The 18,968-nt window shown below is 44.3% G+C and overlaps 1 protein-coding gene across 1 annotated transcript in view; it reads right to left on the reverse strand.

Annotated features, from left to right (window-relative positions):
- CFAP54 (cilia and flagella associated protein 54) overlaps positions 1-18,968 on the reverse strand; it is a 2,172,274-nt gene that overhangs the window by 1,730,379 nt on the left and 422,927 nt on the right. The window contains exon 16 of the mRNA XM_085653834.1: positions 12,165-12,238. Within this exon, the coding sequence (XP_085509960.1) occupies positions 12,165-12,238 (74 nt within the window). The remainder of the gene's footprint in view (positions 1-12,164; positions 12,239-18,968) is intronic.

An 18,968-nucleotide genomic window follows, 5' to 3' on the forward strand; every position in this document is an offset into this window, starting at 1 on the left:
ACAACTTTTACACCTAACACCAACCAAGTGACCAAGGTGTTAAAGAAACACTGGAACATCCTTAATACAGGTTCTATGAATCTTGACCCACCATGGTTCGCGTACAAACGTTCCAAAAATATTAAGGACCTGATTGTCAGCACTAGACCCAGACCAAAAACAAAACCTACTCAGAGCACACTATGGCAACTACCAGCAGTTAAGGGACATTATCCATGCGGTATGTGTACTGCGTGCATATTCACATCCGTACATAAAACTGTCACCCTCAACAATACTTTCGTCTGGGAACTGAGGTCACAAACAAACTGCAATACCAGCAATTGCATATACCTTATTAAATGCCCCTGCAATTTATACTATGTGGGGATGACAACCAGACCGATAAAATTGCGGATTTCAGAACATCGCAGTAATTTTCGATGCCATAAACATAATACTAAGATCAGTGCCCATTTCCTAGAAAAACAACACTCACCAGATTCGGTTGAATGGCTTATCCTAGAAGCCAACCCCCATTCATCTCAACCTAATTTATTCAAGAAAGAACAGAGATGGATACACCGTCTGTCTTCTAATTTCATTGGGATGAATGACGATATCCCATGGGGATCACTCAAGTGCTGAATTTACATCTCTCAATATACTTTCTGTGACAGACGTCCTTTCACTGCGTTTCATCCAAGTCCAATAACATCTGTATAATTTACAAGGACATTCAGCCTCCTGACATTACACTCTGAGGCACCGTGACACCTTTCTCTCTCCATGTCACCTTACATACAGGCATCTATTTCCACCCGCTTTGTTTTTAATCAATTACTATACCTGACAGTCATGCTTAATTATAGTAATTTTCTCAATCTGGTTTCCCAACCTAAGATGGCCGACACGGTTTCACTACCCGGCTAATACCGGAGAGTGATTAATTTATCTCTCTCTTTCTAGTTTCCTTGGGCGAGATAATGTTACGTCCACCATTCACTTCAGCCCACTACCGTTACATCTATAGCGGATTTAAGTAGTTTTATAAACCTTTACATACCCGCTACCTAGTTCCGATCACGTGACATTATCACGTGACCCTACCGGACGTTTAAATCCCCTGCACCACCTCCTAGACGCTACCTCCCAGACTTGGTGGCTCGGGTAGGTCTACAAGCACGGCGTAAGCGGGGCAGACGTGAGTATCCTAACCACCCCCTCTCTCTCATTTTTTGATCCCACTGTAGACTCTGCGTGACCCGCGATGGTTGAGCTACCACTCAAGTTTGCGCCGGTTACTCGCACGCCTTTTGCTTTTCCTTTCTGCCGATTTCCGCCCTAATGGTCAGCGAGCGTTATTTATTCGAATCCACACGCTCACTAACAGCGTTAAAGCAGATTTGATTTCTTAAAAAGGGAACATCATGTTGTGTGATGAGATGTGTGTTAACGCTACAATACTCTAGCACTTAGACCAGCTGACTCTGATACATTGACTACATGTCAGCCACCAAAGAGTAGCTTTCCCCACAATCTCCTGTTTCCCCCTTGATTGGCAGTGAGTTAGGCTACTTTATTTTTATTTTTCATGCTTACTGACAGCCTGTGAACATCTTGGACTTCCCGTAAAATAAATACCATGTTAGGTATATATATGTGCAATAGCGCTACAACACTGTAACCGTCATTCTAACAGATCATAATATATATTCTGTACGTTAGCCATTTAAAAGAAGGGCTCTACTTTATCCTCCGCACACCACCTGCGAACTAGTGCACCAGTGTGGTCTTTAACTGTTTATCATTGATTTTGTAGTGATGCCCCCCCCCTTGTCTTCACGTCCATCTATATGTTGTGAGTTGTGATCCCCCCCTCCCTCCCCTGTTCCACACCATTAAGTTCATCACTACTTTTTGGTCCAGACCTACTTTTAGAGGTTCCCCGGCTCATGCAGAGTCCACCAAGCACTGTTGTGGCCCGCAGGTCTACTGAATAGGGTGAGTCCTTTGATCTTCTCTGCTGCTATGTTTTTATGTGCTCCACACAGGTGAATAGTCACTTAGTTCACTTTGTTGGTACACCACTTAACCAGAGCGTTTTCGACGTTCTTGCAACAGTTACCACCACTGATCCTTTTAAATTTGACAGAGACGGATCACCTCGACGGCCGCTTTGTTGGTTACGCATTTATTGTTTACCTGTGATTACAATTGATTTAACCTTGATCTGTTTAACCTACCGCTTTCCCCTTTTTTACAGGTAGCACCAGACCATGACAGGTATTTTAGATAAATGATTTCATCACATCACTTGTTGTGATTGAGAGACTAATTATTCAGACAGTCCCCACCCATTTGTAGATAGCTTTATTCATAGGTCCTGACGAATCGCGAGTGCACGAGCTCCAAGCGAGAAACATGTTGACCACTTATATTGATTTTAAACACTCTAATTAGAGACATTAAACTCTACCGAGTGTTAAACACACCTTTTTAATCAGGGAAGGAGACCTCTAGAATAAAATTGATTCCCTATATTGGTACTCTCGACCCTGTTTTAAATCACTTTTTGCTAATCTACATCAATCAGGCCCCCACACCCGCACTTCACCAAACGGCTGTTGGATAAAAGAACTCCGACAAAGTGCCCCTTTTTAAGGGAGCCCGTTGGGCATTGCACCGCCGGCCCGACGAGGAGCAGCCCAGATGATGAAGCATGACACCTGAAAGGGTGTGTGAGGGCATTAAAATCCAACAAAAGGATTACCCACTCCGTACATATCACACTTGGAGTCTAATCCAGCTTTCTTGATGATCCACTCTCAACCTTCTCTTTCAATTGAGGAACAACAGGTAACACTCCTCTTGGTAGTCTAGCTGTTGGGGCAACCTACCTGTTTGGACCTCCTGCTCCATTTTGAGCAGAAAAAGCCCCCCTTCTCCATCCCCCTTGTTTGAAACCACCACCCACTTGATCTTGGACATGGAATAGACGGCATATATTCGGGGACGTGTTTCTGCCCGGGATAAAACCACATTGATCAGGGTGGACTAGGAGTCGTATGATTTGCGTGTATCTGTCCGCTAATATCTTCACCAGGATCTTACAGTCGGCGGATAGAAGTGTGATGGGGCAGTAAGAGGCCATCTGTTGCGGGTCGCTGTTGGGTTTCAGGAAGGTCACGATAACGGATTCCCGGAGGGATCTCTGTAACTCTCCTCTTTCCAATGCGGTTGCAAACATTGCCACTAGTCAGGGGACCAACAAGGGAGAGAAGGTTGTGTAATATTCTAGGGGGAACCCGTCCAATCCCGGTGCTTTGTTGCGAGCTAGGGCGTGTAGGGCTTGGGTAATGTCGGCGGATTGTATCACTGTATCTAATGCTGTTCTATCTGCCTTCGAAATCTCTTGGGTCGTCAGGGGGTTGAGAAAATGATCTAGTATGTCCTGCTTGGTCGGTGCTGGGCTACGGTAAACCTCCGAGTAGCATTGATGAAATGCTGAGAGGATCTTATCTTGGGACCGAACTAGATTTCCGAGGGGGTCTACCACTTCCGTTATGGGTTTCACGTTGGTGTCTTGTTTGGCTAACCATGCCAATAATGTGCACGTTGTATCCCGTTCCTTATGCATCCGGATAGCATATGTCCTAAAATTGTACCGACGCCGGGCAGCTAGATTTTCTGTCTTGGCTTTGGCCACTTGTGTCGCCGCTGCTTCAGATAAGTCGTCTCGCTTAGTAGCGGTGGCTAGGTGCCTTTCGGCATTGGTGAGTGCCTGTTCTAGTGTTCGTTTTACCCCCACTATTTGTTTAATACATTCTCCCCGGGCTACTATTTTGAATGTATCCCACTCTACTAATGTTGAGGACGCTGTCCCTGTGTTATTAGTGAAGTAGTCCTGTATGCTTTGTCCCTGTTCGTGTTTGAAGACTTGATCTGTTAGGCAGTCTCACGGTAGTCACCATGTGGGAACTGGGGGGGTCTCCAGTTTAATCTCAGGACATGGGCGTCATGGTCAGAAATAATCCTACCCATGTAGTCCGTGTGTTGAACTTTAGGCAGAACCGCCGCTGAGCATAAGAATCTGTCTAGTCGGACTCGCAGGTTATGTGGGATGGAGTAGAACGAATACAGTTGAGTCTGTGGGTGACGTAGTCTCCATGCGTCAGTGAGCACCCATTGTGTGACCCAGGCTTTAAACCGTTTGGTTTGTTTGTGGACGGAAGAGTGTGTGGGTGGGGGGTGGGAGCGGTCCAAAGTAATGTCCAACGTGCAGTTGTAATCGCCCCCTAAAATCCAAGGTATGGAGGCAAATTGGGCTAGAATCCCATCACGGTCTTGGATGTGTAGGGATTTCGCCAGCATCAGTCTGGGGGTGGCTCCCGGTGGAGGTTTGCGGGCCGGAACCCTGTGGGCGCGTTCAATGGAGAAGAATGCTGTCCGGTCAGCCGTGGGGGTAAAGGATTTCACCCATGTTTCTATGTATTCCAGCGGGTTCGAGCCTTCAATTCCCTCCGGGTGACCTAGCACACGGATGTTGCAGCGCCTAGAGCACCCTTTCAAATCGTCCGCACGTTCCTTCATGGCGATCAGGTGGCTCAGGACATCTTGTAGCGTCTTCTGGTGCCCCTTGACGGTGGGTTACAGATCGGATAGTGCCTTCTCCCCCTCCTTCACTTTATCGGCTAATTTGCGATGGTCGTCCCGGATAAGGCTAATATCTGTCGCGAGGGTGCCTAGTTGCTCCTCCATGAAGATCCTGGAGAGTTCGATGGCTGGCAATACCTGATCCAGCTTGTCCAAAATTGACGTGTCAGGCTGAGGCGCAGTAGTTGTGACCCATGCCCGGGTATTGGGCATGTTCTCTGGGGCAGTGACTGAGGAGGCCTCGCGTGTAGTGTTGTTGTCAATGGTTGTGCGGTGTGTGGGCCACTGTTGAAATGTCCCGAAGCTGGGCTAGATGGTGCCGGTGAAAGGCTGGCACTCGCCTGGCAAGATAAGGTGTTTATAGTAGTTCGGTGAGTGTCTGGGAGGGGGGACCTCCATTCCGGTTGCCCCAATGACTGGCCCGCCTCCCTGTGGGTTTGGAAGAGGGTGGGCACTGCTAGGAGAGGCGTGATGTAATGTGCATGTTGTTTTCAGGGAAGTAGTCCTTGCTGGGGGCCGTGGGTGATCTGGCAGCCAGTTCGCGTGCCTCACCTTTGACTTGACGTGCAGGCTGATGTAAGTACAGTGAAGATTACAGAACCGCCATGTTAAGGTCAGGCAGCATCTATCTCAGTTGCGTTAAGTTCCTGCAGCAGTGGGAGGGGGTTGCTTTCATATTAACTCTCGATGCGGGGAATCCGTTTCTCACCTCTGTCTCGCTTACGTTGCGTGTCCATAGGGGTCTCCAGAAACTCAACCTCAATCTCGCTGTTCGTTGCGGGTCCTAGGCACCATTTTGGGTTCAGGCGACACCAACAAAGGGCTGTCCAGTAGTTCGCTGCTGGGCCGGGGATGGTAGTCGGTTCTGTGTTCCTGGGTCACTGCCAACAATAGTTGGTTCCTTCGGCCCCGTTCAGTGATATCACGGGTCCGGGTAGTTGACAGACAGAGGCTGTAGCGGCTGAAATGGCGGGTCGTCACCGGTCGTCGCGTCGATGTCAGTCTCCTTGCGTGTTTCCGGGGCTAGCTTCAAGTATCTGCAGTGCCGGGATGTCCCCTCACCGCCGCTATGTCTGCTGTTGCTTTGCCGTTCCCGTCTCAGGCGTGCATCCCGTGGCACAGGTCCGGTCTCTCAGGGTCCGCGGTAAGGAGCGGGCGGGCGCCATCTTGCCGCCGAGAGTCTGGGTCCAATTTTTTGATTTTCTGCTGGGAGTGCCCCAATTGTTGGGGATTCGGGGGCACCGTTGGGCGTAGTATGAATTCCAACACTTGGATGTCGGCTCAGAAATCCAGATCGACGCCGGGAAGCGGGCAATATGCTAGCCCGATCGCGGTGCCTCAGCTTGGTCAGGCCCCATCATTTTGAATGGTTTCCTGACTGGAATTCTTTATATAGAATACTGGGACAAATTTTCAGGTACTTATTTTCTGACTCTTTAAAACTTATTTTTGTCACAGACTGAGACTTTCTGTCTCCATCATCGCATTTAGAAGTCCTACTACATCTGCGCTCTTTGTTCTTTTTCTCAGGAGAATTATCATCATTGCGGGTACTTTTTAACTGCTTTTTAACGCTCAGCTAATCTTTTGTATCCATTCTGGTACAAGGGCAGAAGTAAAAGCTTTTGTATTTAAGTGAGAAACTTTCTCCTGGGTTGCCTTTATCGAAGTCTTCTTACTTCAATCTCCTGGCGGATTTTCTACAAACTTCAGTTACTATGGCACATTCAAACTCTTCTAATGCAGTTTCTTTGCCCATTGCTCAACCTAAACTCCAGTCGCCCTCTTCTACAAAAAAATGACTTAAGCAGGATCCTCCTTCCCCTCGAAAGACTATCCTTCCTGTATCATTAGATATTATCGTGGAGTAGATTAGGGCACTGAGACCATTCGTAGAAGAAACCAATACTCATTCGCAGGACATTAAATTGTCATCACTTGATTCCAGAATTTCATTAGTGGAACAACAAGTTAGTGATGTTCAGACCGCCTCTATGAGAATTTTATCTTTGGAGAAAGATGTTCTGCTCTTAAGGAAGTCCGCTGAAGACCTTGAAAGCAGGAAGAGACGCAACAACCTCCATTTATATGGTCTGCCAGAGGGCAGGAGACCCGGTGTCCTTCTTCTCTTCCTTTCTCCTGAAACTTCTGGATTTACCTTCATCAACAGCTGGGTCCCCGTCTGTCTTCTTCTTCCACACCCTCGAAACCTTGTGGGGGTGATACTCCTATTCTTGCAATTTACTGACCTTCTACAAGTTCTAAATGCAGCCAAGTTAAGAAACAACTTTCTTGGTCAGGAGCAAGATTGTTTTTATCTCAGGCTGTTTCTACAGTAACTGCCAAGAGACTGAAAGAATTCCTTGAACTTCGACCAGCCCTAGGCACCTTAGGTGCTCGTTATGGCTTATTTCATCCCGGTTTGTTCAAGGTTACTTTTCAAAACCATACATCTACTTTTGAGGAACCTGCAGACCATAGGAAATTAATCAACTCTCACTCTGCGTCTTCCAAGGAGACTGCTGGTCCCTCTTCTAATACTTGATTTTTTTTATCTTGTAGCTAATACTTTCTTATTTTTAATCATTGCGCTTTACTTCCTTTACGGGTTGTTTTTCTGTACATTTTTCTCTATTGAGTCACATATTTTTCCTCTATTATTATTATTTCAGCTCAATTGTTCTACTTCATATTCCCGTTTACTGTTTGTTTGGCTCCCCGATGTGATGCGTTTTCCCTCTGTTGGTCATGCCATCTGTAGTGTTTGTCGCCAGTCAACTCTCCTTTTTTGTAATCTTCAAAAGGTATGTATTGCTGTCGTCAATCTTTGTTTGACATGTACTGTCTTCTCTTCTTGTATCTTTTTTCCGTCTTTCCTTTCCTGTTTTCCTCTTCTAATCTGTTTACTATGCCTCTTATTCCATCTTTTTACTTCATCCTTACTTTGCCTACTAATTTTCTTATACTCCTTTGCTATTGTTAATTTTATTGTTGTATGTATAATGTTATTTTCATTCATTCAAAGTTGTTACATGGAATGTAAAGGGTTTTATTAATCCCATAAAGAGGCAGAGAATTATTTTCCATTTAGCCACCTACAATCCTGATTTAGTCTTATTATAAGAAACTCACTTAACAGAGACTGAAGCTCTTAAGCTTAAACATAATTGGGTTGGTTCAGTTCTTGTTTCCCCCACAAACACAAAGAAGAATGGTGTCATTATTTTATGCCATAAAAAGCTGAAATGTTCTGTTACGCAAATTATAGACACTGATGGTAAATGGGTTTAGGTCAAACTACTTATTAATAACATTCCTTTAACTATATTTAATGTATATGGTCCAACCCAACCAGACTATACTTTCTGGTCTACTATCACAAATAAGTGTATTCAACATAAAGATGATTTCTTTATCCTTGGAGGTGAATGTAACCAGGTTATGAACCCTTTTATTGATCGCAAATCTCAGGTACGCTTTATTCCTCACAAAACTCACAAACAATTTCATAATACAATTACGCAGAGACATCTCGCTGATGCCTGGAGACTTTGCAACCCAGATCAGACAAAATTTATTTTTTCTCCCCTCCACATGGTTCCCTGACCCGATTGGATTACATCTTCCTCTCTAAATCCTTGGCTCAAATCTCATCTCTTCTTCGATCGAGCCCATTTTGATCTCGGATCATGCTCCGGTTATTGCCAATTTTGATTTGCTCCGCTCGCAACCCAAATCTTCTAGGTGGAGGTTTAATAATTTCCTTCTACAAGATCCAGTTTTTTCCTCCTCCTTCACTTCATTTGCTGAAGAATTCGTCTCTCCTAATGAAAATCCTTCTGTATCTTCTGCTTTGGTGTGGGACAGTTTTAAGGCCACTACTCGGGGCTTCATTATTGACTTTGTATCCAGGAAAAAGAAACAAATTCTTACCCAACATAAAGCCCTGTTAGCCAATATGAAACATTTAGAACATCAATTTTATACTTCCCCATCAGACTCCACTCTGCAGAGGCTTGTCCTTACAAAGCTAGACTTTAATAAAATTTCTACTGATAATGCCTCCTCTATACTTCTTCGTAGCAGGGCCCGCTATCATGGTGGGCAAAACAAGGTCAGATGTCTTCTAGCTAATTATCTTAAATCTAGAAAATAGAGAGTGTTGATAGACTCCATTCAGTCAACAGATGGAAAACATCTTTTCAAAGATCATGACATTCTAGATGAATTTACAAAGTTCTATAAAAACCTTTATACTCTAGAATTACCCACATCGGATTCTCTTATTGACACCTATTTTAGCAACATTCCTCCCCCTCTTCTACAGATCTTGAATTTACTTAGACAAGGACCTTTCGTTCCAGGAACTTTCTACTTCTCTGAATCCCCTAAAGAAAAATAAATCCCCTGGTCCTGGTAGATTTTCAGCTAAATATTACCTGCATTGCTCAGATTTATTGCTCCCTAAAATCTACTACTGGTACGGCGAGTGGTACCTGTCTGGAGGCCTCTATATTCATAAAGAAGGCAAAGATCCTAAACTTTGCAAGAACTATCGCCCTATATCCTTGATAAATGTAGACCATAACATTTTCGCTAAACTACTGGCATTATGTTTTGAATCTCTCTTACCCCATTTAATTGGTCCAGAGCAGTGTGGCTTTGTCAAAGGCAGATTAACTTCTGATAATTCTCGGTGATTTTTTAATGTTTTAAATAAGGCATCTACTCTATAATATCCTTTGGCTGCGGTCTCTATTGATGCAGAAAAGGCTTTTGGTAGGGTGGATTGTCTTTTCTTTTTAAGATACTTTGTTGGCATGGTTTTGGCCCTAAAATGATTTCTCTTATTTCATTACTTTACACAACACCTGCTGCTTCCACCATAGTTAATGGAATTATTTCACAATGTTTCCCACTTCATCGTGGTGTCCAACAGGGTTGCCCCCTATCTCCTCTTCTATTTATCTTATCCCTTGAGGCCTTTTTATCTCATATACATCATAATACCTCTATCTCTGGATTCCTTTATGGAGATCACCACTTAAAGCTTTCTGCTTATGCAGATGATATCTTAGTCTTTATATCAAACCCAGAAACCTCTATCCCCCCCGTTACTACAAGAATTCTCAGGTTTTTCAGCAATGTCAGGTTATAAAATCAATTCTGACAAGACGGAGATTCTTCCTATTACCAAATTTTGCCTTAAACAATACTTGACTTAACTGGTTTTCGCTGGAATAGTTCTGAAATTAAGTATCTCAGTATATGGTTTACTAACTCAATTTTGGACTTGATCAAAAGAAATATGTGAGAGGCTCTTGATCGTATTTCCAAACTTCTTTCCTCATGGAATTCTCTCTGGGTGGGGACACCTGGATTCTATCAAGATGATGATCGCACCAATTTTGCTATATTTCTTTTCAATGATACCGCCTCACATTCCTTCCATTTACTTCAAAAGAATAGACTCCCTCCTATCCAAATTTTTGTGGAACAATAAAAAATCTAGAATTTCTCTGTCTCATCTTAGCAAACCAAAATCTGCCAGAGGTGTACATTTTCCAGACTTTGGTTATATCATAAAGCTTTTTGTCTTAAACAAGCATCTTACTGGCTTCTTACGGACACTTCTCCCTTTGCCCCTTTATGGTTTACTGTTGAGCGTTGTCTGTTTGCCCCTTTTTCTATCAAAGATATTCTTGCATTCACTACCAAGACTTTTCTTACATCTCTTCCACTGTTTAAATACACTTGCTCTCTGTTAAGGCCTCGCTGTCAACCACAAATAGTTTCTAGAAGGTCATTCCTTCGTTCTCCTCTTTAGTATAAATGTCTCATTACCATTAATGGCAGACCTTTGTTTTGGAGTTCCTGGAGGACTAAAGGCATTATCTGGGTTCAGCATATGTTTGATGGCATATCTCCTTGTTCCATTCCTCAATTCCAAGCCACATTTAAATGTCCTCGCTCATTTTTGCAAACAATTTCGACACTTATGGAAGTGATTTTGGATGTTTATTAGTCCCTGCCTCCTGAAGATTCCTTGTCTACACAAGACGCACTCCTCAGAATTTTGTTATTACTCCCAAAGGCCTCCTTGATTTATAAATACTTTTACTTCGCTGATCTGGAGCGTTCTAAGACTAAGATGGAACTTGCTTGGGAGACGGATTTGGGTTGTGAATTGAGCATTGAGCTATGGAATAAGATCTGGGCTGGATCGGTAAAAATCTCTAGATCTACATCCACTACTCAATCTATGTTTTTCTATATCACAGATTGTTTTTTACTCCCCTTTCAACAGCTAACTTTACACACACTAATAATAAGACCTGTTGGTCATGTGACTTTCCCCTGGCCAACTCATCCCACCTCCTGTTTTCATGCCCGTAGCTTTTTTTTGGTTACAAATGTGGTCCCATCTTTCAATTATGTTTAATTTACATATTCCTATATCAAATGTTCTTCAGTTTATCAGAGTCTCTAGGCTTATTATCTCATGACAAAGGGTTGTTTAACCTGATGTTAGCCTTAGCCTTTCAGCAAATTACAACAAACCGGAAATGCTCAAACAAGCTTTCAGTTAAGTCTTGGTGGAACACTGTATGTCATTATTATAGAAAATGTTGCCTCCTATTGTAACCCACATGCAAACAGGGATCTATTTTGGTTACTGCTAACTATTTATTTGAATAAGCTTACAGTTACTCAAGTTTCTTGTAATCGTTCTGAAAATTTCCAAACTCCATGATTCTATTTCTTTGTCTTTTTTCTCTCAACTATCCCTTAGCACTAACCCTTAGCAGTGTATTATTCATATGAAGATATGTTTATTATACCCTTCTTGTTCTTTAGAGTACGATTGTTATTTGACCCCTAGTTGCAGAGTATATCTTTTCTTTCCCCCCTTTTTCTTTCCCTTCCTCCTTCTCCTTCCTATATAACCCTTAAAATGTAAACAGCTTTCTGCTTTGTCTTTTTGCCCATTTGTATCTTATAAAATGGTTATTATGTAACATGTTCCTTTTTGGCCTATGTTTTATGAGAAACATTTATTTAATAAAGCTTATTAAACTTAAAAAGGAAAAGGCAGATTATTGCATTCGAATATATTAAACTGCTTACTTTAAAATATGTATGGATTTAAAATGTCACTATAAAAATGTATTTTGCATCAGCTTGCTTTGGGTAAATACTCTTCTGCATGCTCTTAAGGGGAGTGGGAATGTTGCTCCTTTTGTCTTTTTTGTAATTTCCGGAGATAAAGCATAAAAAAAAAAATATTTTAAAAAATAATCACAATTCTACATCTGGTACTTAATTAAGTTTTACAGAATTATTTTATACGCCAAACCATTTTCTCAGTTGATAAATGATATATGCATATGAAGTTCAAACAAAAGAGTTTTAAGCAAAGTATTTGTCACAATTTATAGTTCTGCATATTGTTTAGACAGCACTGAAATAAAGTTAAGTGCACTTTCCATTATTGAAGGTTGAATAACTAATGTTTATGCATTTCATACCTTTAAAAATAATGATATACTGCGGTTCCCAGTTGGTACGGATGAATCAAAATCGGGGTGTCCCCTTACTTTATCTAGAAAAAGAGTGAGAGAGAAAACACATCAACTATGATCTGGAAGTCAGTCTTCTTTGTCCTTAGTTTTCAGGCAAGATACCATGAAAAGACACTACATCAAAAGTAACGTCAATATAGACAACGGATTATGTGGTTTACTGAACAGGATGATTTAAACAAAGCCTAGCGGGAAACAAGTTGGCCATGTTTGGTCTTATGGCTTCAGTTAACGGGTATTGACTGGGTTTTCATTTAACAAACTGTTAAACTGTGCAATGTTTTCACAACATTAGGAGGGCAACCTAATTTCCTTGTTCACATTGTACTTTCTAACTCGAATTGCATGTATCTGTAATCACACTTGTTTTGAATTACTTTCCATATTTCGTTCTTCAATTAATTTCCAGACGTTGGTGTCTTTTTCCATAAAATTCTTCTTATTAGGTGTCCAATTCCATCATACTTAAAACAGACTCAGCCAACGCGTTTCATCCCTTATAGGGACTTCATCAGAGCCTTTCAAGCAGCCTTTTGGCGTGTGTGTCCTAGTTCTGACTGATTGATCAGACAGGACAAGGACACACACGCAGAGTGATTACAGATACATGCAATTTGATTTGGAAAGTTTAATGTGAACAAGGAAATTAGGTTGCTCTCCAAATAGTGTGAAAACATTGACCAAAAATTGAGTTTTGTGGGAAGTCAAAACTCCAGGAGTGGGCATAAGAGAACTATCAGATTGGGATATTTGACCTGTGCCATCCCGAAACCCCATTCCTGGCTGTCTTTTGGAAATTTTTAAACTGTGATTTCTGAGAATTTTCCTTTTTGGGTTAATTCAGTGGAATTAATTGCAAAAACTAATACAAAGTTACTTTTATGGGAGCTTTGGTGCTCTTAGACCATAGGGGAATTTATGTTATCAACTTGTAGAAATGCCGGTCAGGGAGCAGTGGAATCAGAAACTGCTTCCATTGTGTAGATTTTTGCACACTGGTACTGTGCGTGCATCTGGACATCATATGCGGCAAGCCCCCCTCGCCCCTCCTCCCTGAATGTATGCACAGCATCAGCAGTTACGTTCAAATGAAACAAGCATTGGCAAAGCCAATAGGTCTGGCATATTTTAAGGGTATGCAAGTATAGATAGAAAACCTTTAGTACTATGTTTGGATAGAGAAAACACATGCAACAATATATAAAAAGACAAAACCCATTGGCACAAAGACAGGTAGTAGTAACTTCCTAATGAAAAAGAACGAGAAAGGCAGCATAGGCCCAGTAAACAGGATGTGCAGGATGTATTGGCCAAACTTGAGATAGTTCCAGGGGAAATCCTCAAGATGTATGATACCAGATGGAGGAGTGGTTCCATGTGCAGAGTACCAAGAACTAACGCATGAAACTATCCATCAGGCAATGGAGGCCTTAACAGGTGATTAGCCCACATCAGTGGACCTAAAAGTCAACAGATGTTGGTCTGTTAAATGTAGGTCCCTGGTTTTGCCAGATACAAAAAGCAAAACAAGCATCAAGTCCAAATTGTGAAATACATTTTCTACTGAGGAAACACAGAAATATTCAAATAATGTTGGGAGAATAATCTCTTCTTTGAGACGAATTTTCAACAATACTTTTGGCACAAAGAAAAAGTGAGTCATGAGAACCAACTTTCACTTATGGAACATTGTAAAATTCATTGAGGCACCTACAGCATGCAGCTCACATTTCGCAAGATCAATCTAATTGCCACCAAGGAAGCTACCTCCTAAAGAGGGAGTTTCTCCTTGTTGGCTATCAGTGCAATCTTATGTACGTAAGCCTGCCAGGACTATGTGTAAGCCCCAGGGAGTACTAGGATGCCTAACAAGAGGGAGCAAATTTAAAAGGCTCATGTGATGCCTCTGGATGGCCTTGTTAGATGTAGAAAGATCTCAAAGGCTTTTTCCAGTAAACCTCAATGGCCAGCACCCCATCACTGTTTCAGCCAGGCAATGTGTAAAACAAACCACATCATCATCCAAGCAAGTGACAAGATTTTGCTTAGCAATTTCAAAAGGCAGATCCAATAAAACTGAGGCATTTTTTTACTGGATAGGGCTTGGGTAGAGCATATTGTGCCAAGAGCCATAGCCTCCAAATTCTCAGAGAAGAGGACTAGATGGTGAAACGTCTGTTCATCAGAAACTATGCTCTCAAGCTCACCTGTGGTAGGACAGTGGTAGTGCCTTCATGGACAGGAAGAAACGTTACTTGTACTCCTAGTTCTTCACCATGGGAATTTCCACTGAATTCTTAAAAGGCAGAATATTTTTGTGCATGTGTGAGATCCTGGAACACAACTTTTAAAGATACCTCTCTATGTTTCTCAGCACAATTCAAAACAAGCATTAAAAATGCAACAGGTCTCGTCTTTGTACAAGTTAGAGCATTTTTTCTAGCAAATGGTGTTTCTTTTTAGAAGTGTTTTTATTATTGTGTTAGCATTTTTCAATGTACATAATATGCATATTTAAGCATGTATTTAGAGGTTTCGTTATTTAGATATGCAGATGTATTGTATGTGTATATATGTGCATATATATGTTGGTCTATATATGTATATGGGTATATAATAGCATAGTGTGCATACATATACTGATCTATACATGTATAAAAGCATATATTAGTGATATTGGGATGGATATATGTATACATAGTGATATCTTTAATAAATTGCTTCAACTTACACAAACGCAAGACCTGTTGCATTTGTAATGTTTGTTATTTAATTACTTAATTACAATTAAATTACTTCCCACCCTATTCCCCTATAAACCCACAACCACGCAGCACCCGAGTCGGTACCAGAAGGATGAAAGGCAGCGCGCGATTACACAAGGACACTGTGCTTATTGGTTGACCTCTGAAGGATGAAAGGCTGAGTGTAATTACACAACGAGATTTTGTGTTCATTGTTTGACCCTGAATGAGGATCGACTGGTGGGTTTTGAGCCTGCGACCGCGAGTGTCTGAAAGGGGGTGACTGAGCCCATGGACCACCCTGTCTTTAACCCTCTTCGCTAGGTAATGTGCATGTGAATAGATACATGAATGAATACCCATTCGGGTGAATCAGAAGCTGTTACGCGAATTAACGAATGTCAAATGAATGAGCTGAAAAATTAGAGGCCTTGAGAGAGAGAGAAACAGGCAGGAGTAACTACACTACGCGTCCCGTGAACAGCGAGGGCTCGACTGTGAACCGCGGGTGACACACAAACATCCAAGAAGCGGTGATTCAGAAAACAGTGACATCTCATCTTATACCCCCCCCAGCCCCCCCCCAGGTCCCCAACACATGAGCACCACTTTTACAGAGCTTGCCAGTAGAGCGCTATTTTTGTTTTCTTTTTTCATTGTTTTCCCTTGGGCTTGCAATGCGTGCGCCAATCCTGGAGGTACTGCAATGTGTGGATTGGAAAACAAAATGTGCACTGCGGCTCTGCGTCCAGGGATGTGTTCTTTGTACCACACTGCTTATGTTTTGTAAGGATCTAAGCAATGGACATTAAAACGGGTCCTTTCTGGGCCCTGCAGTCATGTCTTTAACTTTTCAGGCAAAAGCACTCACTGATTTCTAAATAGTGAGTGTAAAAGCGTTAAGGTAAACATGTTGTTCCTGCTTACATTTCACATGGTTTGCTAAGTTTTGCAGTCCCTATGAGTGTTTGCTTTTACCAGGATGTTGTGAGAAAACAGCAGGAACTCAGCCACCCCCTCACAACCGTGGAAGAGGGCCCAATGTTCGGTTTAAGTGCCTAGAAGCAGATTGCTCGTGAGTACCACATCAAGGGTTTTAACTTAGCAGTAGCGCCCTGACGGCAATCATGTTTAGCACTTTTTTTATTGGTATACAAGCGGGTGTTATGTTTATGGGGAACACCCCCCTGATCACAGAGAGGGTGGTCTGGGCTGTGACCCGGAAGAGGTTGATATAATAAATGGGGGCCGGACCGGATGATCCGGGTCAGTGCACCGAAGTGTAAGCGTGGAGTAGGTGTGTGTCAATTATTCCCCGATCCCGGAGCGCATGCTGCCCTCCTACCCACATACTGCTATCGTCGTACTTGCCGACGATTTAACAACTGGCGACGAGGGGGTCTTTCCTGATTCTCGACCCACGGCGGCTGCATCTTCGCTGCCTGCTCACCCGGAGACCGTTGTGATTCGAGCGCCGGAGCGCTGCCTGACCCGCTCTGGTGGCGGCTGCCACGCGGAGTGCTGAGCCTCGCCCGAGAGTGCTCCTACGAGGCCTGCAACTCTTTTGCTCCCTGCCACCTCCCGGTGCAGTATCCTCCAGGGCCCGCGACAGGGCTGAACACATCCCGGTGACGGCGCACGTGCACGTGCCTGCGTATCTCACGCAACGAGCGCGTGTGGGGGAGCTCTCTTCGTTTAACCTGCTGCCTGGCTGCATCCTGACACGCGAGTGAGTCCAGGAGGTGCCACAAAGAAGGAAGCCACCTACAGCCTGCTATCCCTGGTTAGTTCACGTGTGTGTGCCCTGTGAAGTGGACTGCTGACCGTAGTGGATGCATCAGTGTGGCGAGTGGGCTGCTGGGAGAGACGGGGTGTTCACGACTGCTGAGTCTCGCCCAGGGAGTCTGTCCTGATACCATTGTTTGGAACGTGGGGCGCCATCACCTACGCTGGACGCCCATACCACGAACCCTGGCTGACGAGTGCCTGTAGGCCGAAGTTTTGCTGCTGCTTGCGCCAGAGGTGCGGGTGCTAGTTATTTTGACTGCGTTCACTCCCGGAGCACGTCCTCTGTCACGTCCAGGTCGGCCTGCGCAGGCTGAATCAAGGCTACTGACCAATCAGCGGGAGGATGACGACGGTGCCCCCGATTGAAGCGTTCGTAGTGGACGGCCCGCCGTCCGCACAGGTGGCTAAGTGGAAAGAATGGCTGGAGCGCCTGGAGAACTATTTTGCCGCAGTCGGCCTAAAGCCCGAAAGACATCGGCCCATGCTATTGCATCTGGGTGGTCCTGCCATTCACCGACTGGGAAAATCCGTGGTGGAAGCTGGTCCTCCCCATACCTATGCTACGCTCAAAGCAGCCTTGACCACGCATTTTGAACCCCTAGCAAACCCAGATTACGAACGTTTTCTCCTACGACAAGCAAGACAACAGCCGGAAGAATCGGTCGACACCTTCTATGCTCATTTGAAGGAACTGGCAAGCACCTGCACCCTACCAGACACAGATGACGAGCTGCGGGCGCAGTTCATCCAGGGATGTTCGTCCATTAAGTTGAGAGAAAAGGTACTCGAAACGCCCGGAATCTCCATGGCCGACATTCTCACCATGGGCCGGTCTAAGGAGTTGTCCAAAGTGCGCGCCGCACATATGGAGACGGCCCTTCAACGGCAAGTGAAGACAGAGCCAGTGAACGCGGTGGTGGCGACTACCTCGAAGAAAGCGTCTACAAAGAAACCGGAACACAGCAAACCACCACCCTCGACTCGTTCTTGCTACATGTGTGGAGGGTCGTACCCACACCAAGGTGGTCCATGCCCTGCTCAAGGGAAAAGATGTTCGGCGTGTCGCCGTCTGAATCACATAGCCAAAGTGTGCCGCTCAGCGGGACGTCAGCGGCAACAAGGTCGGCAGATCAATGCAGTGGATGCCCCACAACAGGGGGCTGAGGAAGACGATATGGATGACGATGAGGACGAAGGCACGATCCATGTAATTCACGCCCTACAGCCTGATGGATGTCCGAGACGGAGGGTCCCAAAGTGTAACATCAAGATTGCAGGACATCTGACGCCGGTGCTGATTGACACAGGTGTGTCCATAAACATAATGGCCCAGTCCATGCTGAAGTCTATCCCGATACAGCCCGTCTTGAAGCCAACGTCCATACAGGTGTTTGCTTATGGCTCCGGCACACCACTCACGGTGTTAGGCGTTTTCACCACCGACATCACCCATGGGTCAAATTCCGTTCGCACAAAGATCTACGTCACCAAGGAAGGTGCGGGAATGCTGCTGGGCTGTCGTACGGCGGAACATCTGCAACTGGTGGTGTTTGCGTTCGCTGTACACTTGGAGGATGTTGAGTCACTGGTGGAAGAATTTTGAGACCTGTTTGACGGCATCGGGTGCTTAAAGGACCACCTGGTACGGCTTCACATAGACCAATAGGTACAACCAGTCGCTCACAAGCATCGGTGAGTAGCGTTTCATTTGAGGCCGAAGGTCGAAGAGCTAAGAAAATTGGAGGCCGCTGACATCATCGAGAGAGTGGAAGGACCGACACCATGGGTCTCCCCCATTGTGATAGCCCGAAAACCGAAACAACCAGGTGAAGTCAGGATATGCGTGGATATGCGTTTTCCGAATCATGCCATCAAGCGGGAACGCCATCTGACACCCACGGTCGATGACATCGTTGCGGAGGTCAGCGGATCGCACTGGTTCTCGAAGATGGACCTCCGGACGGGCTACCATCAACTCCTGCTGGATCCCGAGTCAAGGGCCATAACCACTTTCTCCACCCATGTGGGTCTGCACCGCTACAAACGCCTCAGTTTTGGAGTGTCCAGCGCGGCGGAAGTATTTCAAGATACCATCAGAGGTGTATTGGCTGGCCTCAGAGGAGTCATAAACGTCAGTGATGACATTTTAGTACACGCACCGACTTTGGAGGAACACATGAACCGTCTTCGATGTGTGTTCCAAAGGCTCCAGGACAGT

This window comes from Triturus cristatus, chromosome 4_1, assembly GCF_964204655.1.
Source record: "Triturus cristatus chromosome 4_1, aTriCri1.1, whole genome shotgun sequence".
In the NCBI taxonomy this organism is placed as follows: Eukaryota; Metazoa; Chordata; class Amphibia; order Caudata; family Salamandridae; genus Triturus; species Triturus cristatus.